Here is a 19,770-nt window from a genome sequence, read left to right as displayed (position 1 = left end):
CACGAGATTGAAAAGGCATTTTGTCATTGGGTTGACATTCTATTTTGTTATAGATTGTTTAGATTTTTTATTTTATAAAAGATTAAAACTAAATGGACTACAAAGAGAGGAAGAATTGGTTGTTGAAGCCACATCGTAGCTCCATTGCCGACACATGTCACCATGAAAGGAAGCCCTATCAAGATGATTTTAGCGCACCAAGAAAGGTCATCTTTAGAGCTAAGAGAAAGCCATACACACCACCCCCAGTACAACAGCTGCTCCCACGTGCGCCAAATAATTTTTGCTTTCTTCGCTTAATTTAATCCCTATTTTATAATAACTCTTCAATTAAATATCGGATTGCATCTCATTTATGCCCAAAGCTCTCTTTTTTAATTTAGTCTTTGACTCTCTTGTAACTCTTCAATTTAGTTCTAAATTCATTGTAGTCGGCCCAATGAAAACCAAACTAAGGTGAGAACAAAGAAAGGAAAAAAAAAAGAAGAGGAGACAACCAGTCAATTGGGTTAACCTAGGTTTTGAATTTGGCAGTTAACCTCGACTAACTAGAGGTGATTCAATATATCGACTTTTCAATATCATAAATAAAAATTCCATACTAGTTTTTTTTTTTATATAAGTCAACCCATATTTTTACCAGTCACCAAAGTTGTTTTTGGATATGAAAAATCAACTTTGTCATATCATGACAACTCTTATACAATTTAAATGAAATCGGGTTAGCTAAGGAATCGAGTTGGGAGATTTGACTAATTGGACTAGATTGAACAACACTGCTATAAAGTTCTCCACAACCTGCCTATTTTTTCATATTAAAAAAAAAATCAAAGTTACATCGTTGTATTATAATTGTTTTTAGTTAAATCAGGTTTTGATGAAGCTAACTTGATATATCATGAGTTTACACATGTTATTTAAAATAAAAATTAAATTACTCACAATAACGTTACTAGCATATCAGATTCATGTCTACTACATAGCATAGACATCAGAACTAATTAATACTAAAAAGTATATAAATAAATCATTATGAATCTTGTTTATATTTTATGTTTTAAAAGTATTTTTAAAAAAATTTAAAATTTTTTTATTTTTTTTCTCTAAATTAATATATTTTTAGTATTTTTATATTATTTTAATATATTTCAAAGTAAAAAGCACAAACCACAACTATATTTTCAAACCACAAAAAAAAAAAAAAAAAAAAAAAAAAAAAAAAGCCCTCATAAATTTTCAAATTCAGGCTACCTATGTGGAAATTGATTGCATCTTGTGCATAAAGATGAGTCTGAGTTATCACAAATCAATGAAAAAATGAGCCACCCTGCTGGCCCTATTGAAGAAAGATTCAAAATGATTTACCGGTGTCAATCTCCCCCGTCTATCTATAAACAATTATTTAAAAGGAGAAAAATTCCGACTAATTCTTCTAGCGATTTTCATTTTATAACTGTAATTCATGGATGAAGATACGTTAACTTTGTTATTTTTTTATTAATATAAATATCCTGTTCAATTTATATATATCTTAAATAACTCTATAAATTTTAAAATAAATAATTATATAATTTTTAAAAAAAAAAATTATAAAATTTAAACTTATCCATCAGGTTAACTTTGGTACTTTAATTCTTTATTACGTGACTTTTCATAATTATTGTAATGCGGTGGTATATTTGATATTTGCTCAAACGTGGATACAAAACCCCAAACGCATTTCTCGTCTGATTCACGCACTCACTCACAGTACAAAGATAATCATAACAGAAAGTGAGAGAGAGAAGAAGGAGAGCTTGGTTTTGACGCTGGAAGGGAGAAAAACATGGTGAATCACATGCTAATGATAACAGCTGATTTCGAGAACATCGCTAGCCTCCAGCCTCAAGGCGGTTGCGATGATCCTGATTTCTCTTACTTCTTCAAGGTCCACTCTCTTTCTCCTATCAATTTTCTTAACATTTAAATTAACATATGCTAGGGTTTCTTACTGTATCTGCTTCTTCAGATTCTTGTTTAGTTTGTCTTTTTTGTGTGTGGTTTTATCTGCTTCCGCTTTTTCCAATGTGAATATTTAGCATAATCAGCGGTTATTTTCGGTTTTCGATTCTTTACTTCAAATCCTATACTCTTTACTGTTCTTAATTTTTGTGTTTTTGGTGCATTTTTGTGTATTTTAGTGGTTATTATTATGCCTGGTTGTTATTTAAATCTGTATTGTTTTTCATTTTACTTAAATTGATGTTTGTTTTTTGTTACTTTATTATACTTTTTTACTTGTTTTTTGATATCCACCTGGTATCATAGCCTTGTTAGCCACGGGTTAGGGATGGAATGTGAGTCTAGTTCAATTTGTTTTGGTTTTTGAAACGGGTGGATCTAAGCTCATAGGAGTGGTCCCGGTAGCAAGTCCGAGAATGCAGTGAACCCGTTGGTTTAGCTCTTATCTTGTAGGAGATCATGTCAGGGTAGCCCAAACGAAACAACAAGATGTACTTGTACTTTAGAGCTTCTTCATCCCCCACCTATAATATCACCAGCAATAGAGTGATCAACCAAGAAGAAATAAATTCTGAGAATTTTAGCAAAGCCATTGACAATTGAGAAATTCCAAAAATTGCTCAAAAAGAAATCTACGGCCATAGCAGTTTCAATTTCTTTGACAAAATAGATCGCACTCTCAAAACTGAGGAACATTATATTACTCTGTTCAATGATTATGAAACCATTAGAATTTTGTCTTAAAGTTCTATAAACCATCATAGTAAGAAATATAACTTCATCCATGTAGGATTTATTTCAAGTTGGTGTTAAGGACTTGATATTGCAAATCTTATGGTTCTTAGTAGGTTCCTAGAATTCAATGATTCTTTGTTAGTTACCATAGAGTCCAGTCTTTAACAGTGGACCAATAAATTTTAGATGTGTTGACCCTACAAATCACGACTCACAATTACAAAATTCAGAGTGGATTCTTACCTCTTTTGTTAGTCTGGCATGCTGATATTTGATACTAGTACCATACCAACCAATTTTTCTATATAAGGAAGCATTCACTTCCCAAATCTCAAGAGCACATTAGGAGAAAATTCCATTCTCTTCTAATCTCTCAAAACTCGGAACCTCATTTTCTTCTACCAAAATCCCCTGAAAATAAGTAGTGTCAAATTTGGTACTATATTTGTAAGTGTTCAAATATATTTGGTACTATATTTTCTTCTACCAAAATCCCCTGTGTTCAAAATCAATTTGTTTGTTTTTTATTTCAACTTAATTTCAATTGCATATATTTGCTTCCAGTGGCCTGCTCTGTTGCCCAATTCTTTTTTATTTTCTTCAATCGCATAGATTTGCATGTAGTGGCTGGCGCTGCCACCCAGATTTTATTCGTTTGTGTTAACTTTCACCAATTTATTTTCTTTGTTTGCTTTATTACCTGATATCAAAGCTGGGTTGGAATGGGCATCATTAAGTTGTAAGACCTGAACCCACCAACGGGTAGCCTAAGTCATAAGACCTAGTGGGCCCCCATATAGGACATCCAAAATGAGAGACGTTACCTGATTGGTTCTGGGCTAAAAGGATTAAGAAGTGCCTTCACTAGCTTTTAGCAAAATGGTAACGTCGTCCAATTGGTATAAGAGCCACTAGGGTTCAAGTCTTGCTTGGGAGGAATGTGCAGCATTAAGTTGTAAGACGTGAATCACTAATAGATAGCTAAGTTGTAAGACCCGGCGGGCCCTCTCACATACCTAATAGACCTTACTAGGTGGATGATAAAGTAACAAAGAAAATAAATTGATGAAAATTAAAGCAAACCAGTAAAAATTAGGCAGCAAGGCCATCCATTAGATGAGAATGTATGTAATTAAAGAAAATAGGGGATGCAACTGGATGTAGTTATGCAATTGAAATCAATCTTGGTACAAGAATTCTACATAGAAAAAAATACTGTAACATTACTGTTTAGGGTTGTTTGTTATTGTTGAAGTACTTGAACATCAAAAAATTTGTCTTCTAGTGCCCGGAAAAATTATTTTCTTTTTTACTGAAAATGATGATTTAATGGGACCAAAACTTCTGCATCTAGTTCACAATTTGTAAATGGGTCATTAGATTCATGTGAAGAATTGGAGACAAAATCTGCTAAAATATCTTGCATAATCTAAAAATATTCTTCTTTGAATTTTGCGGCTTCTAGCGGTGCATTAATTGAAGATTTTTGTTGGAGAGAATGATTGGTTGATACTTAGATGGTTTTAGATAATTGGGGATTTTTCAAAATCTATGCACAGGTCCATAAAATAATAAAATTATAACAAAATTGGAGAAGTCTTGGAAAAGATACTTTCTTTGGAATTGGTTGAAATTTATTGCCAAAAGTTTGATATCCTTCTGGAAGAATTTCTAGGCTGGTTCCAAATCAGGACCACCATTAAATGAACCAAATTGGGAATTGGATTTTTGTTCTTGATTTTCATTAAAACATTCAAGAGTGCTTGAAATGTTGATTTTGAATTATAAAGGTATTAAACTAGGCTTGTTCATAGTCCCAATAATTGAATGTTGAGTGGCTTTTTAGCTTCGTGTTATTTTGGTTAAAAAGTTTTGGTATGCTTTTGTTCGCTCCAAGGAATGAATGGGTTACAAAATTGGAATGGCCTTTTTGTGTATTGTGTTTGATTTTGACCGGACCAATTTCAATATATTTTCATAATAATTTCAAGACTTGCTTATATCTCAAGCTTTAAAATGCCAGTTTGGAGGGAAAATATTTTTGGCAAAAAATCCTTGGATTGTTACGGTAAAACCCATGTTCTTTTAGCAAAATCTTTTGAAAATTTTGAGTTGAAAAATATTGTTGAAAATTGTTTTGTTTCTGAAAATTATTTTGAGGGGTTTTTGAAGTCACCACCTGAAAACAGTTTGAAGAGGGGTATTTGAATATTTGGAATTTAAAACCATCACACCCTTTTGGATTTTGATTCATCAAGTTCAAGATTACTTGTCTTGATAGAAATTTGTTTCTCATGCCATGAGGAATCTTCTTCTGTTTTAGCAAAAGAAGACACTAATTATTGGAGTAACAATTGGGCTTTTAACAGAAGAACCTTTATTGTACCTATGTCAACAAGTGTTTAGGTATTTATTTGGTATGGTCGAACAAGAGGCTGAGGAACTTGTTGAATTGTTAACTTCCAGTGAGGAAATTTCATCTTCATCAGAAATCATTTGAGCCCGTGTTTTGACGTTTAATCTGCTTTTTTCTTTATTGCAAGGGCATTATGCCCCTTCCTTTGCTTTGTTGTTTAGGTGGCATTAGGTCATCTTCCTTGCAAAAACTAGAAGTTTGGAAGGGAATTTGAATCTCCTTTGCTTTTGCATCAATCTATTTGGGTCATACATATGTATTGTATAATGTTTAGAATTTTTATGGTTTTTTGTTTCTATTTTCTGTTCCTTTTGTTATTGAGTATAGTCACTAGTAAGATCTGCTAGGTTGTTTGTTGATTTATATATTTATTTATATGTTTTGCTTGTTGGAGATGTAGATTAAATGTGGAAGGTGTGGAGAGGTGAGCCAGAAAGAAACATGTGTGACTTTGAATGACACTGTTCCACTTCAGGGAAAGGGAATTGCTCATCTCATTCAGAAGGTAATCTTTTGTTTCATTGCTCCTTTTATTTTTGTAAAATCAATCACACAATCTCATGCGATTAGCTAGTAGTGGAATTGATTTATTGAGATGGAGAGTTTGTTTAGTTCATGAAATGATGCTCTGGTTGGTTGCTGCAAACGAAAAGGGGAAAGTTGTGATATTGAAAGCACAGCATTTACCATGGTGTTTCATAGTACGGCTCTGTTGATCTTGATTCTATGTTTTCTTGGTTTTTTTTCAGGTGTAATGTGATTCAAACATAGCTAGGACTTTTGTTATTGATTTCTTGTCGTGACCATTTCACCTTTGCAGCAACAAAAGAACCTGTTTAAATTTCTTGACTTGTGTTTAGTCATTATCTGTAGGATCAAATCTTGTGAGAATTTTTAAGCAACAAGATGTTATTATTTAGGTTCTTTAGTTATGTTTAGTCATTATCTGTAGGATCAAGTCATGTGAGAATTCTTAAGCAACAAGATGTTATTATTTAGGTTTTTCCTGGTGTTTTATAATTAGTGGCTGTGGTATTAAGCTTTGAAAGTATTTAAAATTTTGATCAGGAAACAGGGCAGTATGTATTTGAGCTAAATAAAGCAAACTATAATTAGAGATGTGCATTGAATGATACTTGTTGTGTGAAAAGCAAATGAATTGTGTAAATTGTACTTGCTGTTTCATAATGATAGTTTGTGACTATTTATATGTTGGTAGGTTTGGGGAATAGATAGTAGTTTGAGTTATTTGGCTATATCAGCCTGCTTCTGTCCTTGGGCATCATGTAATGGCAGTATTTCGTATGAAATATCATCTTCAAATGCTGAATGATGATTCTATGAGCCTTTTTTTTCATGAACAGTGCAAGTTTTGTGGGAGGGATGGAACTGTGACAATGATCCCAGGCAAAGGCAAACCACTGACCCAGGAACTGAGTGAGGGAGGAAAATATGCCCCATTGATGTTATTTGACTTCAGAGGTTATGAGCCAGAGGGTTTTGTATTCAGTGGTGCATGGACAGCTGAATCTGTAAGTTTCTTTTCCTGAAACTCTCTTATTGAACATTAATCATTCAAAAGTATTGATGGTTTGTGGATTTGTGAAGTAAAGGACAATGTGACTCAGGTGCATTTCTTTTGTTTAATCCCTTGGAATAATAATGGATCATTGAAGGAGGATTGGGATCTAATCCAAGCCATTGGTTGAATATCAACAGTTACGATTTCATTCATACAAATTAGTGCGTGATTATAATTTTTTTTTTTAAATGGTATTTACTTTATTTTGTGAAGAAATCCTTACCATTGATTTGAAATCAATGGCTTGGATTTCATGAACATGATCTATTGTGTTCCTTGATCCAAATCCATTAAAGGAATACTGTGCTCAAGCTTATTTCTCCATCATTGCTGGGCCGAAGGAGCATGCACTTACCATTTTACTATCAGACTTCTTATTTGCAATGCTATTTTGTTTTTTTTTTCTTTCATGGTTGTCTTTGAACTTTGTGCTGCATATGAACATTCAAGACCCGTTTGCATTTAAACATTCTCAAACTGGGAAACATTTATATTGAAGAAAGCTTTATATCCAGGGTGGATTTGAAAAAAATCTGATCAATCTCGGTGCCCATTACTGAGTTGCAAACTTGCAACTGATAAGATGGAGAAATTTATCATGCATTGTTATTGAATGCAAAAACCATGTGTTCAAGCTAGATATGTAAGGGAATGGAACTGGTAGGCATAACACATTAGTGTATCACCATTTTATCAATATCTTAAATTTGACATATCTTTTGTCGTTCAAAATAGGTTTACATGCTTGGTGAACACCAATGATTTTAAATATACTTCATGTCAAAACTAAAGGTGGACCCTCTTCCCTCTCTGTTCACAATGAATTGCATGAGATGCACCTGTGTGTGTGTGTTGAGGTGGGGTGGGAGAACAACAGAACAGAGTGATAAACAACAGGTTCAAGAACTTAAAGAATGGAAAATTACTTTTTCCAAGTGTTTGGTAGTTGAAATTTGGAATCATTATACACCCTACAGGCTACAGAACAAAAACTTGTAAGATTTAAATGAAACCAGCAGATGGAACCACAAACATTTGTTTAATTTCTTTGTTAAATAATTGGTGTAGCTCTTATGATTCTAATTCTTTTATTAATAGATGAACTTTGCTATTGCTATATTGTGTATGGCTTCAGTTGCAAATTATCCATGCTTCTTTTTGTGAACTAATCTTGATGCAATATCTTGAATCACAACATGTCTGGAAGTGTTCGGTGTCTTTTCCTTTTCTTGATAAATATTTCCAGCTTAAAGCGAGTCATTTTTGCAGATTGCAGGGACAAAATATGAAGACATTGACTTGTCTGGAGAGGACTTCAACGAGTATGATGAGAAGGGAGAGTGCCCAGTCATGATATCCAACCTCCGTTCCAAATTTGAAGTGGTGAAGTAAAATGGTTGTTTTTCCACATGCACAGTCTCGGTAAATAAGAGTAATTAATCTCTTGCTGATGAGGTAGAAAAATCATTTTACTACGGTAAATATAGGAGGCCATGAGACCGATGACTGGCAGTGGATTGATGCTCTATTTCAAGTTTCTGAATGATGGCTGATTATCTGCCAAATTATCAATGAATCACACCATGGTTGACTTTTGTGAAATGCGTTTTTTGGTTATATTTTTCCAATAATGTTTATGATTTGCTTTGATGCCTATTGATCTTGGTATGCGGACCATCAAAATTTATGGGGTCTTAACTCAGCATGGAAACTCTGCTGAATTGTCGAGAGTGACAAATTTTCTCGGGACCATATTTTGTTGAGTGCGGAAAGGCATGTGGAATCCGTGGCATGGCTTGTGACTTGTGAGAAATGATTACTGTTTAATTCTCTCGCTGAGTTCCTGTAAGAGCCTTGCCGAAATTTTATACCATGCTTGATTATATTTTTATTATCATTATCTTACGTTCATCACTAGATGGGGAATCCACGATTCGCTGCGTGTCGGGCGGGCCGAAGTTTCTGTAATGTAAAGATTCGCTGTTTGTCGGGCTGAATTTTCTGTATTGTAGAAAGAAAATGTTCGAGTGTATAGAAAAAAAGTCATACTTTGACATTGTAAAAAAAATAAAAAATTAGAAAAGCCAATTCTCAAGAATTCAAAAGGATGGAAAATAAAACAATAAATCAAAAAAAATCAAAAATCAAAAAACAAGTAGATTCAGATGAGGTTGTAAAAACTTAAAAGTGGATTATACAAAAGAGATAAATCAATAAAAGGTAAAATGATGGGTTGACTTGTGACGAGGTTTAGAGCTGCTTGGGTTTCAAAAATAACTTGGAGAGAATTGATCGGGTATGAAACATCAAAAACACGGGTTAATATGTGACTTGGTTAACTTACGGTAAATTTAGTCAAAATCATATCAAAACTCATCTATTGTTTTTCTTTATTTTATTTTACTTTCAAAATGATTTTATTTTTTACTTTTTTTATGAAATAAAAAATAATTACTTGACTTAGACTAACTCGGGTCAACCCACCCTGACATGTGACCAATACTTGTCATGAATCGACTTTTAAACCGACTCCAAAAAATAAGGTTTTGAATTAAATGAAAAATTTGATAAGAAAAATCAAATTAACAAAAGAACCCTGAATAAAAAATAAAAATCAAGAAAATGATAACTAAATTTTTTTTTTGAAAAAAAAAAAAAAAACCAAGATTATGGATTCAATAATGAAATTTAAAACAAGTTAAAAATTTGATGAAGGGATTAAGAATCAAAATTTAAAATCAAACACATTAAGGGTCTAATCTTAAATATCATCTAACTTTAAATTGAAAGGTAAAATTGAAAAGAAAAATCAAATCTATAAAAGAGCCCGAATAAAAAATAAAAATTAAGAAAATGAGGACCAAACTTGAAGAGATTAAAAATCAAGATTATGGATCCAATAATGAGATTGAATTTTATTTTATTTTTGATAAAAAAGCTAAAAATCAAACTTAGAAATCAAAACATTGAGAGTCAAATATAAAATGTCATAAAATACAAGGACAAGGTTCATTTTTTAACTGTCAGCATGAAATTCAATGGGGAGAAGAAAGAGAAAGGAGGGAAAGAAAAGAAAAGGACGATCAACGACAAACTGTAACTACAAACATCACATGCGTCTCCCCACATGAAAAAGGGTGTCGTGTAGCTTAAAAGATCATAGCAAAAGTTGGCATTATTCCATTGTAAGGTGGCTCATGTGCTGCTCAAAGAGCATGAAACCGCTTCACATAATGACGCATGCCAACAGTTTTTTTAAATAATTTTAAGAGATAGAGAAAGATTAAATCCCCGTAACTTGATAATAACATCATAAAAACCTATAGGAAAAAAACAAAAACACCCCTAAATACAAAGCTTAAAAATTTTGATTTTAGTGGGAACTTAGTCGGTCCAATTTTAAAATAACATAAAAAACAAAAAATACCCCTTAAAGTAATTAAATGAAAACATGTCATTTAGTAATTGTACTTTGTTATAAAAATATGAGGTGACTATAATGTCTCTTATGAATATGATAATAATATTTTAACCTTTATGAAAATACTGATTTATCCTCCTAGCAAAGCAAGTTGTTTTTGTAGGATATGGGTAAAATGGTAAATTTATTATGAAAAATACAGTAAATTGTGTGCGTGTGTACCAAAAGACTTAGAGTCTTTCTGATGGTGTGGTAGAGATTGCTTTTTAAAATATTTTTTAATTGAAAAAAAAAATTATTTTTTTACATAAATAGTCAAAATGATTTAAAAATATTAAAAAATTATTTAAAGCTAAAAATATTAAAAAAAAAATTTAAAACATGGTTGGACCGGAATAAATTCTTTTTAGCATTTTGTATAATGTATGCAATTATATTAGCTTCGAGTAGGATGGTTTTATACGAATAGTCAACTTGTTCCAGCAATATTCTCGTGAGGTGCTTTGAAGAATTCATGCACAAATGTGAAGAGGATAGACAATTCTTAATACAAGGATTATGGTCACAGCAAACTATGTTATTAATAACACTAGCAAAATAGGTTAGGCGACTCTTTCTGCTTTTCTGAGACGGCTGGAGAAAGTCAAGTTCGAGTGGCAGACATAGGCATTGCACCACCTAGCTCACCTTCCGTGCCTAAAACGCTAGGATGGCAACGTGGCACGAGCCTTTACCTCTAATGCATCCAGCCACTCGTATTGATGACTGGTGAGCAGTTAAAGTGTGGTCAACCCGGCTGGCTAGTTGGAATACTGTTGGATGGGATAACTTCCTTACGTTATCTATCTCAATTAAATTGATATTTTAAAAAAAATAAAAAAATTAAGATAACATAATTTTTTTAAAAATAGTTTAGATTTAATTTTGACTATAAAGTGAAATATCCTGCTGGATTATTCAAGTTTGATCATATTAATTTTTATTTAGATTTATATATATATATATATGACCCGCATAATATTTTTTTTTTGAACTGGTTCTGATGATGTCGATATGTGTGGTTTGGTAAACTATTCAGATTCTTGTTTTTACATCACCACTGTTTGTCAAGAAAATGATTAATTTTCTCTCTAAAACGAGGAAATTTTGTTTCTTTTGTTTGTAGAAACTGTTAGCATTTTCAGAGATATACCAGGTTAGTATGTAAATTAAAAAATAATCTGTATGAACGATAATATATGATTTTTAATTTTTAAAAGTATTAAGATGATAATATATTAAATTAACAATAGTTTATTTATAAAATATGTGATTTAAATTATAAAATTATAATAATCTTATAAAAAAAATTAAAATAAATTAATTATATATAAATCAAACCAAATTATATCACAAAAACCAATTCAAAATAAACTAAATACCTTAAAAAAATTAAAATGACATATTTTTTAATCAAATATTAAGATGATAATATTTGGATCACCTCGTGTTTTGCGGCTTAATTTGCAAACCTCAACTCAGCTCATGAACTTTTTTAAAAAATAAAACTATTTATTACTTAATTATATTATAAAAATAGAATTATTTTTTAAAACTTAAAAGATGACATTAAAATTTTTTTTTTAAAAAAAAGATAAGGTGCTTAGGTCTGGTCTGGATGGCCCAGCAAGTCTTGGCCTTAAAAAAAATTAGTCACAGGCCTTCGAGCTCATCTCCTTGTATCCGAGTCTTATTGTTTTTTTTAAGTGTTGATGGCCTCTCTTCACCTTTGTTTTTTTGAAAAAAAAAAATAGCATGTGACACGTTTATACGATCAGATTTTAAATACCACTGTGATGCCTGAAAAAACTAGGGCAATGTTTTTTCATTTAAAAAATTATTTTTCAACTCATATTCACTTAAAATATTTAATAAACATTCATATATCACCACCAAATCAATTTATTAACCTAGGTGATAGTTTAAAATTACAAAATCAAATTGATTTGAGATTTTCTCTCTCAACCTGATCAAATTTTTAAAGCAAATTTAAGGTTCAAAACAATATCCATGGAACCCTTGAATGAAATACTTCAACATCAAGATTGATCTTCTTTATCATATGTGGCTAATTGATGACTTTTATTGTAATTCATCTATTTTCTCTTTCCTTTCACATTTATAGGGATTGAAATGTATAAAAATAAACTATTTTATCAAATTTGAAATGATAGAAAATATAGGGACTATAAAGATAGAAAAAAGATAAGTGCGAGGATGAAAAGGATATTTTCCCCTAATTTTACATTGACTACGATTATCTCATTGTTTTATATTTCGGTTACCGATCATTTAATTTTTATCTCTTAATAATTGTTGACAAATTAGATGTTAAATTGAGCGCAGAAAGATATAATTAAAAAAAAAAAATGACAACAAATTGGAAAAAAAATATCGGGTAGATTTCTGCTGTAATTTAGAGATTAGTTGTTATCAAAATATGACATTAATTTCTCCAATTGTCAGTCGTAAAACCAAAATTAATTGTCACTGGCCATCTCAAAGACAAAAAATTCACTTAAAACATAAAATAAAAATTAGGGGATGTTTGGAAGTGTAACTGTAATTATATTTTAAAATATTTTTAACTAAGAAATGTATAAAAAAAAATATTTTTTATTTTTAAAAAATTATTTTTGATATTAATATATCAAAATAATTTAAAAATTAAAAAAAATTAATTTATAACAAAAATAAAAAAAATTAACTTTATTAAAAAATATTTTTAAAATAAAATACAAATAGAGCGAATTCAGTGTTAGTGTTACTTGTGAGTGTGGTCGGAATATATTATTTAAAGATTTTGATTTTTTTTAAAAAAATTTAAATTAATATTTTTAAGTTTTTAATATACTAATAAAAAATATATTTTAATATATTAAAAAAAAAAACAAATACTTAAAAAAAAAAAAAAAACAAATAAACAAACAGAACAGGATAGGCACGAAGCCGAAGCCGAAGCTAAAGCCAACACTCTCACTTCTATAGCCATTTGCGTGACAAAACATTCTTAAAACTCCCAGATTTCACAGATCATCAATCTCCCCTTCCTTCCTTCAATTTCACTCAATCCCATGCACACATAACTCCCTCCCTCCCTTCCTCCCTCCCTCTCTCTACTCACTCTCCCAGAGTCAGAGAGACCCCCCCTTCTCTCTGTTGCCACCAGACTTCTATTTCCTTCTGTCCAACTCCGTTATCTCGATCTCTCTCTATCAAAACTCAATATTGGCGTAATTGAAGCACTGAACGAAGTAATAAACAATCCCCTGGACTCTGCTTCATTTTGCACCCCTGAATAGCAACATGGTATGTTCACAGCCTTCTTTGAATGTCTAGAACCCCATGTGCTGCAAACTCGGATTTCAACATAGCATTATCTTGTTAGGTTCCTTAGCATCAGGTTTTAGATCTGTGTTGGTTTTTGTGTGATAGAGCTTGGTACCATAAATTGAGCTAACTATTTCTCTTGAAAGATACAATCTTGGAGTTTTGGGGCTCTTAGTTGGAGATAAAAGTTAATTTCTTTTCGAGGTTTTAAAGCAATTTCAATGCTAAAAGGGCGTGTTTAGATCAGACCCAGAAGGTGAATTCTGAATATAAAGATGCAGTCAAGAGTTGTTCCATTGGAGGAAGGGAAGGACCCTGCAGTTTCAATCAAAGCAAGCCAATCCAAGCCCTTTCCAATAAGGTTACTTCAATTATTTTTGCTGTTTTTAGCTCTATGTATGGCCTTTTCGATCATCAGTATGTATACAATCAAGCGTTTTGGAGTTCAGTCTTCAAGGACAACTGTTAAGCCCGCCTTTAAGCCTTGCTTTGATGAACCTGATACTTTGGATCGTTGGATTAGGCCTCCATCTGATCTGCTCCATAAAATGAGTGATAAAGAGCTCTTTTGGAGGGCTTCATTTGTTCCTGGAATAAAGAAGTATCCCTTCAAAAGAATTCCAAAGATTGCATTTATGTTTTTGACAAAGGGGCCATTGCCTCTGGCACCTCTTTGGGAAAGGTTTTTGAAGGGGCATGAAGGGTTATATTCTGTTTACATTCATCCATTGCCAACATTTGAAGCCAAATTTCCATCTTCTTCAGTTTTCCATCGGAGACAAATCCCAAGCCAGGTGTGTGAATGCTTATATTTAACATCCTGATTTTTTTTTCATTCGTTGTTCATTAATTTCAGATTTTTGGTCGACATTTGTTTGATGATTGAGCTATTTGTAAATGCCATTGCTCTAGTGCTCTATTTTTGTATTTTATTTTTGGGTTTCCATTGTCTGCAAATAGCTACCTTAGTTTGTTGAGAGTTTTTTTGCGTGGTTTGACAATTATGATGTTTATATGGACTTGCATGCATCTTATATATAGATCCTTGAATGTGGAAAATTTTCCTCTGCTGGAAGCAGTTGTCCCTGAGAATAACTGCATGTTAGAGATACTGAGATACAGATGCAGTTTTTCATGCCACTGAATTTGTGTTATGTCCATGTTTCCTCTAACATTTATTTGAGCGCATCAAATGTCCTTGCTGTTTTGAAGTAGAAAATAATTTTAGGTCCTCAGAAGGTTCATTTTCATCCCAACTTTCAATTTATGTTTATACTTCAATTCTTGTCATTAGTCTTCCCTTTTTAAGGAAATTTTGATGACTATAATCTATGAAGGCACACTTTAGAGAACGTTCTTAGAAGTTTTGTTAGAGGTCTTATTCATTTATGATGGGAATTTTTTTTTTCAGTAGGTAAGGACAGCACACGAAGAAAAATTGTACTGCAAGATTTTTCTCTTTTAACTGAGTGTATGGAATTTCCAATAACTTGTGCGAAAGCCTGTGGTGGTAACACCATGAAAGAATTGCCTAAATAATTGCTCTTTTTTACCAAATAGCAAGGTTGAAAATACACAAGTACATGAATTCGTGTACTTCTATATTATCTGATTGCACAACTTATATCCAGCAAAACTAGATATAAGACTCTGGAACAAGACATTAATGGTGTATTATAGTTAGTTGAAGGTGAGATTGACTTGACAATAAGGGGTGTGTGGAGAATGTTTGAAATGGATTAAAGCTGGATTAAAGCATGACGTATAGTAAGGAAAAGGGGTTCTGATGGTGTTAAAATACATATAATATCATAAGTGACAAGGCTCTGGGCAGTTTTTTATGCACTACTATTAGATGCCAGTGTTTGGGTTAAAAATTGGCTTGAAAATGCTAAGGTTTAGAATTAACATATACAATTGTTCAACAACAGAGCTGGTATCATTACTTGAAATCTTTGTGGAAGTATTTTGATCGCATTTCATTGTTTAAAGTTGGATTGAAGGAGTGCTAAAAGCTGGTAAAAAAGGAGATGTATATCCTGGAATTTTGTAGTAAAGATAGAAGGCTGTAATAGTTTAGGTAGTTGATTAAAGATTAGAGATCTTCTTTAGGTTATACTATTATACATGAAATAGTATTTTAGTAAGATGACTCATGATAACTCGCAACCTTTTTGCTTCAAGTCCATGCATCACACTGCCATCTCACACCTTTATGCTTCAAGTTCATTCTTTTCAGCTCCATACCCATTCCTTCCATGATGCCCATGTCTTTGTTTCAAGCCCACACCTTGTCTAAAGCTAATAATGACAACATATTTGAAAGAGCAATAGTTGATATTGGAATGGAACTGGCTATACCCATTGATCGACTGCTATCCAAAAGAGCAACAGTCTCTTTTGGCTCTGATACACAAATTGAAAAATACCCTCCTTTCTCGAGTTAAAGAAGCTAGAGTCTGCAGGGCTGGAGGAAGAAGAATGTTAAATTTATTAACTTGAATTTCTGGGGTACAGTCTGGAGCTTGTGATGGATCAGTTTAGAAATAAGACAGAATATGCAGCACTGCTAAAAGATAGAGGCATGCTCATTCACGACCTTGTTGATGTTGTTGTGTTGTTAGACAAATATGTGCATGAAATCACTTGAGCCTGTTTCAAATTGTCTATTAGCTTCTGTTCCTTGCTTGTTGAAGGTAGCCACTTCATACCTTCTTAGTTATTATGCCTTTGGAATAATTTCTTAACCTATTAACGTTTGAATTTTTTCCTTCATTGAAAATGTGAATGTCAATGCGTCCAGGAAATTAAATCACCGTTACACAAGCAAGATATATAATTGAAGAATGCCACAAGGCTATACATTTGGTTTTCAGTTAACGTTTTCTGTTTTATCATCAAGACTTGAAGTTTTATTGACCATTTGAATTTTGATCTTGTGAGACAAGGAAGCTTACATTTTATCCCGATATTTCCCAACACAGGTTGCTGAATGGGGTAGGATGAGTATGTGTGATGCGGAAAGAAGACTCCTTGCAAATGCATTGCTCGATATCTCCAATGAGCGGTTTGTTCTCGTATCTGAATCTTGCATTCCTCTCTATAATTTCAGTGTCATCTATGACTACATAATGAGATCCAAGTATAGCTTCATTGGTGCATTTGATGATCATGGGCCATATGGGAGAGGACGGTATAATGAGAACATGGCACCTGAGGTGAGTATTACCCAGTGGCGCAAAGGATCTCAATGGTTTGAGCTCAACCGAAAGCTTGCAGTCAAAGTAGTGGAAGATGCTAGATATTACCCAAAATTCGAAGAATTCTGTAAGCCGAGTTGTTATGTTGATGAACATTATTTCCCCACCATGTTAACCATTGAAGCAGCACCTCTCTTGGCTAACAGAACCCTTACTTGGGTGGACTGGTCAAGGGGCGGGGCTCACCCAGCCACCTTCGGAAGAGCGGACATAACCGAGGAGTTCTTCAAAAAGATTCATGAAGATACGCATTGCGTTTACAATAATCAATCCTCCCCGGTTTGCTTTCTTTTCGCGAGGAAGTTTGCACCGAGTGCTTTGGAACCTCTGTTACATGTATCACAAAACGTATTGGGATTTTGATAAATGGAATAGCCAGCCAAGTTCTAGCAGTTGTGAATGGTTGAGAGGAACATGCTACTTCCATTCTTTGCATTTTATGTTAGTTCCTTTTCAGGCACTATCTTGGATGATGTGGTGTGCTTTCAAGCTTGTTCCCTTGTAGGAATGCTCATGTCCAAAGCAAAATTAGATGTACAGAGTGCGTATAGCTAATGCCACATGCTTGATTTTAATAGTTTCTATGTGCCTCATTTCGTGACCAGTTCACGACTTAGACAATACTTAGGCTTTGTTTGTTTCAAGGAAAATGAATTCCCGGAATTCATTTTCCTCACTTTCCCATGTTTGGTGACTATCAGGAAAATAAGTCAAAGGAAAACCAATTCCTTCCAATTCCAGTCAACTTAAACTTTCCCTTTCCCCGTAGGAAAGTGTTTTCCTTCTGATAAAGAAAGGAAAACACTTTCCTTAGCGGACGCTGCCAATGAATTTTAATTAACAGCTAGTATCGCATTTTAATTCACTGTTACAGTAGCAGCGAATTAAAATGCAATGCTACTGTAGCAACGACTTATAATTCACTGCTGTAGCATTGAATTATAATTCGCTGCTACTGTAGCAGTTAATTAAAATGCAAAGAGTTGTTTATTTTATTTAAATAATGGGTTTTTGATTAAATCAAAGTTTAATTAAGTCTTCAAACTCAATTAAATTCTTGATTTCATTAATTAAAATAATCTAAAATTTAATTAAATTAATTCTCCAATTAAACCCTTGATTTAATTAATTAAACTAGTCAAAAGTTTAATTAAATCTTTAAACTTCCAATCATGTTGCCCTTAACCTAAATTTTAATTCATCCTTCATTTATTTTATTTTTATTTTTCATCATCTTTTTTTTTAAATAATAAAAATAAAAAGATCAAAATTGGGTTATGACAATTGTAAGTGATTAATATTTTATATATATTAGATAAACTTGAAAAAAAAATTAATTCATTAATAAATTATTTTCCAGTTCATTTTCCATAACACAACCAAACACTGGAAAGTGTTTTCCAGTTCATTTTCCATAACACTACCAAACATCGGAAAATACTTTCCCGGAATTCACTTTCCAGGAATTCATTTTCCCCGGAATTCACTTTCCAAAAGGAAACCACTTTCCTGCAAACAAACGGAGCCTTAATCATCTTATTTAGTCACTAATTCTAAAATTAGCAAACAATAACTATGTTGCTCTGTTAATTTAAAAAAAAATACAAAATTGTAATTCTTTTTTAATCAGGGTCTGAAGAGTGTTTTTTTCTTTTTGTAAAGTTATAATGAGTGTTTATTAACTAAATATTTTTAAATTTATTATTAGAATCGCATCTCACCGCATCACATGAATGAAGAAGGAATTTTAGGAATTTTTTATAAGGTTTTGTTTATTTGGTGAAAAGTAATGTTTTTTTTAGAAAGTAATTTTTTTTTTTGAAAGTAAATTCCTGAAAAATGAATTATTTTTTTATGTTTGGTAGTATTATGAAAAATATGTTAGAAAATACTTTTGAGTGTTTGATTATATCATGGAAAATAACTTGTTAATATTTTTTTTTAAGTTTATTAAAATAATAAGAAACGAATCTTATAAATTAAAAAATTAAATGAGGATGAAATTGAAAAAAAAAATCTAATTTCATAAATTATCTTAAATAAAATAAATAGTAATTAAAATTAAAAATAATAGAGATCAAATCTAACAAATAAAAAAATTAAAAGATGATGAAATTAAAATAATTATAATTTCATAATTTATTTCAAATAAAATAAATAACACTCAAAAGAATAAGGATCAAATTTGATAGATTAAAAATTTTAATTATAAAAATAATAAAAGAAAAATAAATAACAACCATCAAAATAATAACCAAAGTTAATATACAAATCAAATTTTAAGGGATAAAATTAAAAAAAAAAAAAAACAAAATATTTAACAATCAAAAGTTTGAAAACCAAATTTGATATAATCAACAAATAATATAATATTTTAAAAGTTTTCATAATTTCTGAAAAGTATTTTCTGCCTAAAATAAAAAAATATTTTTATGTAAATCAAGCTAAATTTTTCTGACTATAATTTTTTTTTTATTAACCAGTTCTTTTAATAATAAAAAAATACAAAAATAAATAAATTTTAAGAAACTACTTTATGTGAAACAAATAACATCTAAATATTTTCTTTCCTGATATGGCTCAATAAGATTATATATCCTCTCATGATCAGTTGTTTTCTTTTTTTAGGCCCGAGTCCATAAAGGAACAATTACACGGTTCGCACACGGGGTCAAGGCCGGGCACGGGCAGTAAGAATTCTATATGGTTGTAGAAAAAACGCCTTAGGGCACGGGCAGTCAGAACATGGTTGTTTGAATTCTATAGAATCTATACCAGAACAGTCTTCCTCTCATCTCACCCCTGAAAATTGAGCCCATTTGGCTATGAGGTAGAAGTTGCGTTTCTTCACAAATACAGTGCCTCAGTATTTGGTTAAATAAAAAAAGTTATTTATTGTGCATGGGTCCCTCTATTTATTGTATTCTCGCCGCAGGAAAACAAAAGGCAGCAAATTTGCTGCTTTTTGCATGGCAGCTCTACTGTT

General features: G+C 31.8%; 2 protein-coding genes across 2 annotated transcripts; both read left to right on the top strand.

The window, feature by feature from the left end:
- Window positions 1–1,704: 1,704 nt before the first annotated feature.
- On the top strand, window positions 1,705–8,336 carry LOC118030833 (uncharacterized). Its single transcript, XM_035035125.2, has 4 exons — window positions 1,705–1,927; window positions 5,553–5,657; window positions 6,517–6,684; window positions 8,004–8,336. The coding sequence occupies exons 1-4, from the start codon at window positions 1,826–1,828 to the stop codon at window positions 8,124–8,126; spliced, it is 498 nt and encodes a 165-aa protein (XP_034891016.1). The 5' UTR covers window positions 1,705–1,825; the 3' UTR covers window positions 8,127–8,336.
- Window positions 8,337–13,156: 4,820 nt separating this feature from the next.
- Window positions 13,157–17,361, top strand: LOC118030832 (glycosyltransferase BC10). The gene is made up of 2 exons (XM_035035124.2): window positions 13,157–14,318; window positions 16,509–17,361. Exons 1-2 carry the CDS (start codon window positions 13,800–13,802, stop codon window positions 17,145–17,147), a joined length of 1,158 nt encoding a protein of 385 aa, XP_034891015.1. The 5' UTR covers window positions 13,157–13,799; the 3' UTR covers window positions 17,148–17,361.
- The last annotated feature ends 2,409 nt before the right edge of the window (window positions 17,362–19,770 follow it).

The sequence above is a fragment of the Populus alba genome, chromosome 6 (assembly GCF_005239225.2).
Source record: "Populus alba chromosome 6, ASM523922v2, whole genome shotgun sequence".
Lineage (NCBI taxonomy): Eukaryota > Viridiplantae > Streptophyta > Magnoliopsida > Malpighiales > Salicaceae > Populus > Populus alba.
This window is presented reverse-complemented; position numbering and strand designations above follow the sequence as displayed.

Bases quoted from the DNA above. Each gene is read 5' to 3' on its own strand.
- LOC118030833 (XM_035035125.2), top strand. From the start codon at position 1,826: ATGGTGAATCACATGCTAATGATAACAGCTGATTTCGAGAACATCGCT. The intron at 1,928-5,552 runs GTCCACTCTCTT...TTGGAGATGTAG, and splicing joins ATTTCTCTTACTTCTTCAAG to ATTAAATGTGGAAGGTGTGG. The intron at 6,685-8,003 runs GTAAGTTTCTTT...TCATTTTTGCAG, and splicing joins GTGCATGGACAGCTGAATCT to ATTGCAGGGACAAAATATGA.
- LOC118030832 (XM_035035124.2), top strand. From the start codon at position 13,800: ATGCAGTCAAGAGTTGTTCCATTGGAGGAAGGGAAGGACCCTGCAGTT. The intron at 14,319-16,508 runs GTGTGTGAATGC...TTCCCAACACAG, and splicing joins GGAGACAAATCCCAAGCCAG to GTTGCTGAATGGGGTAGGAT.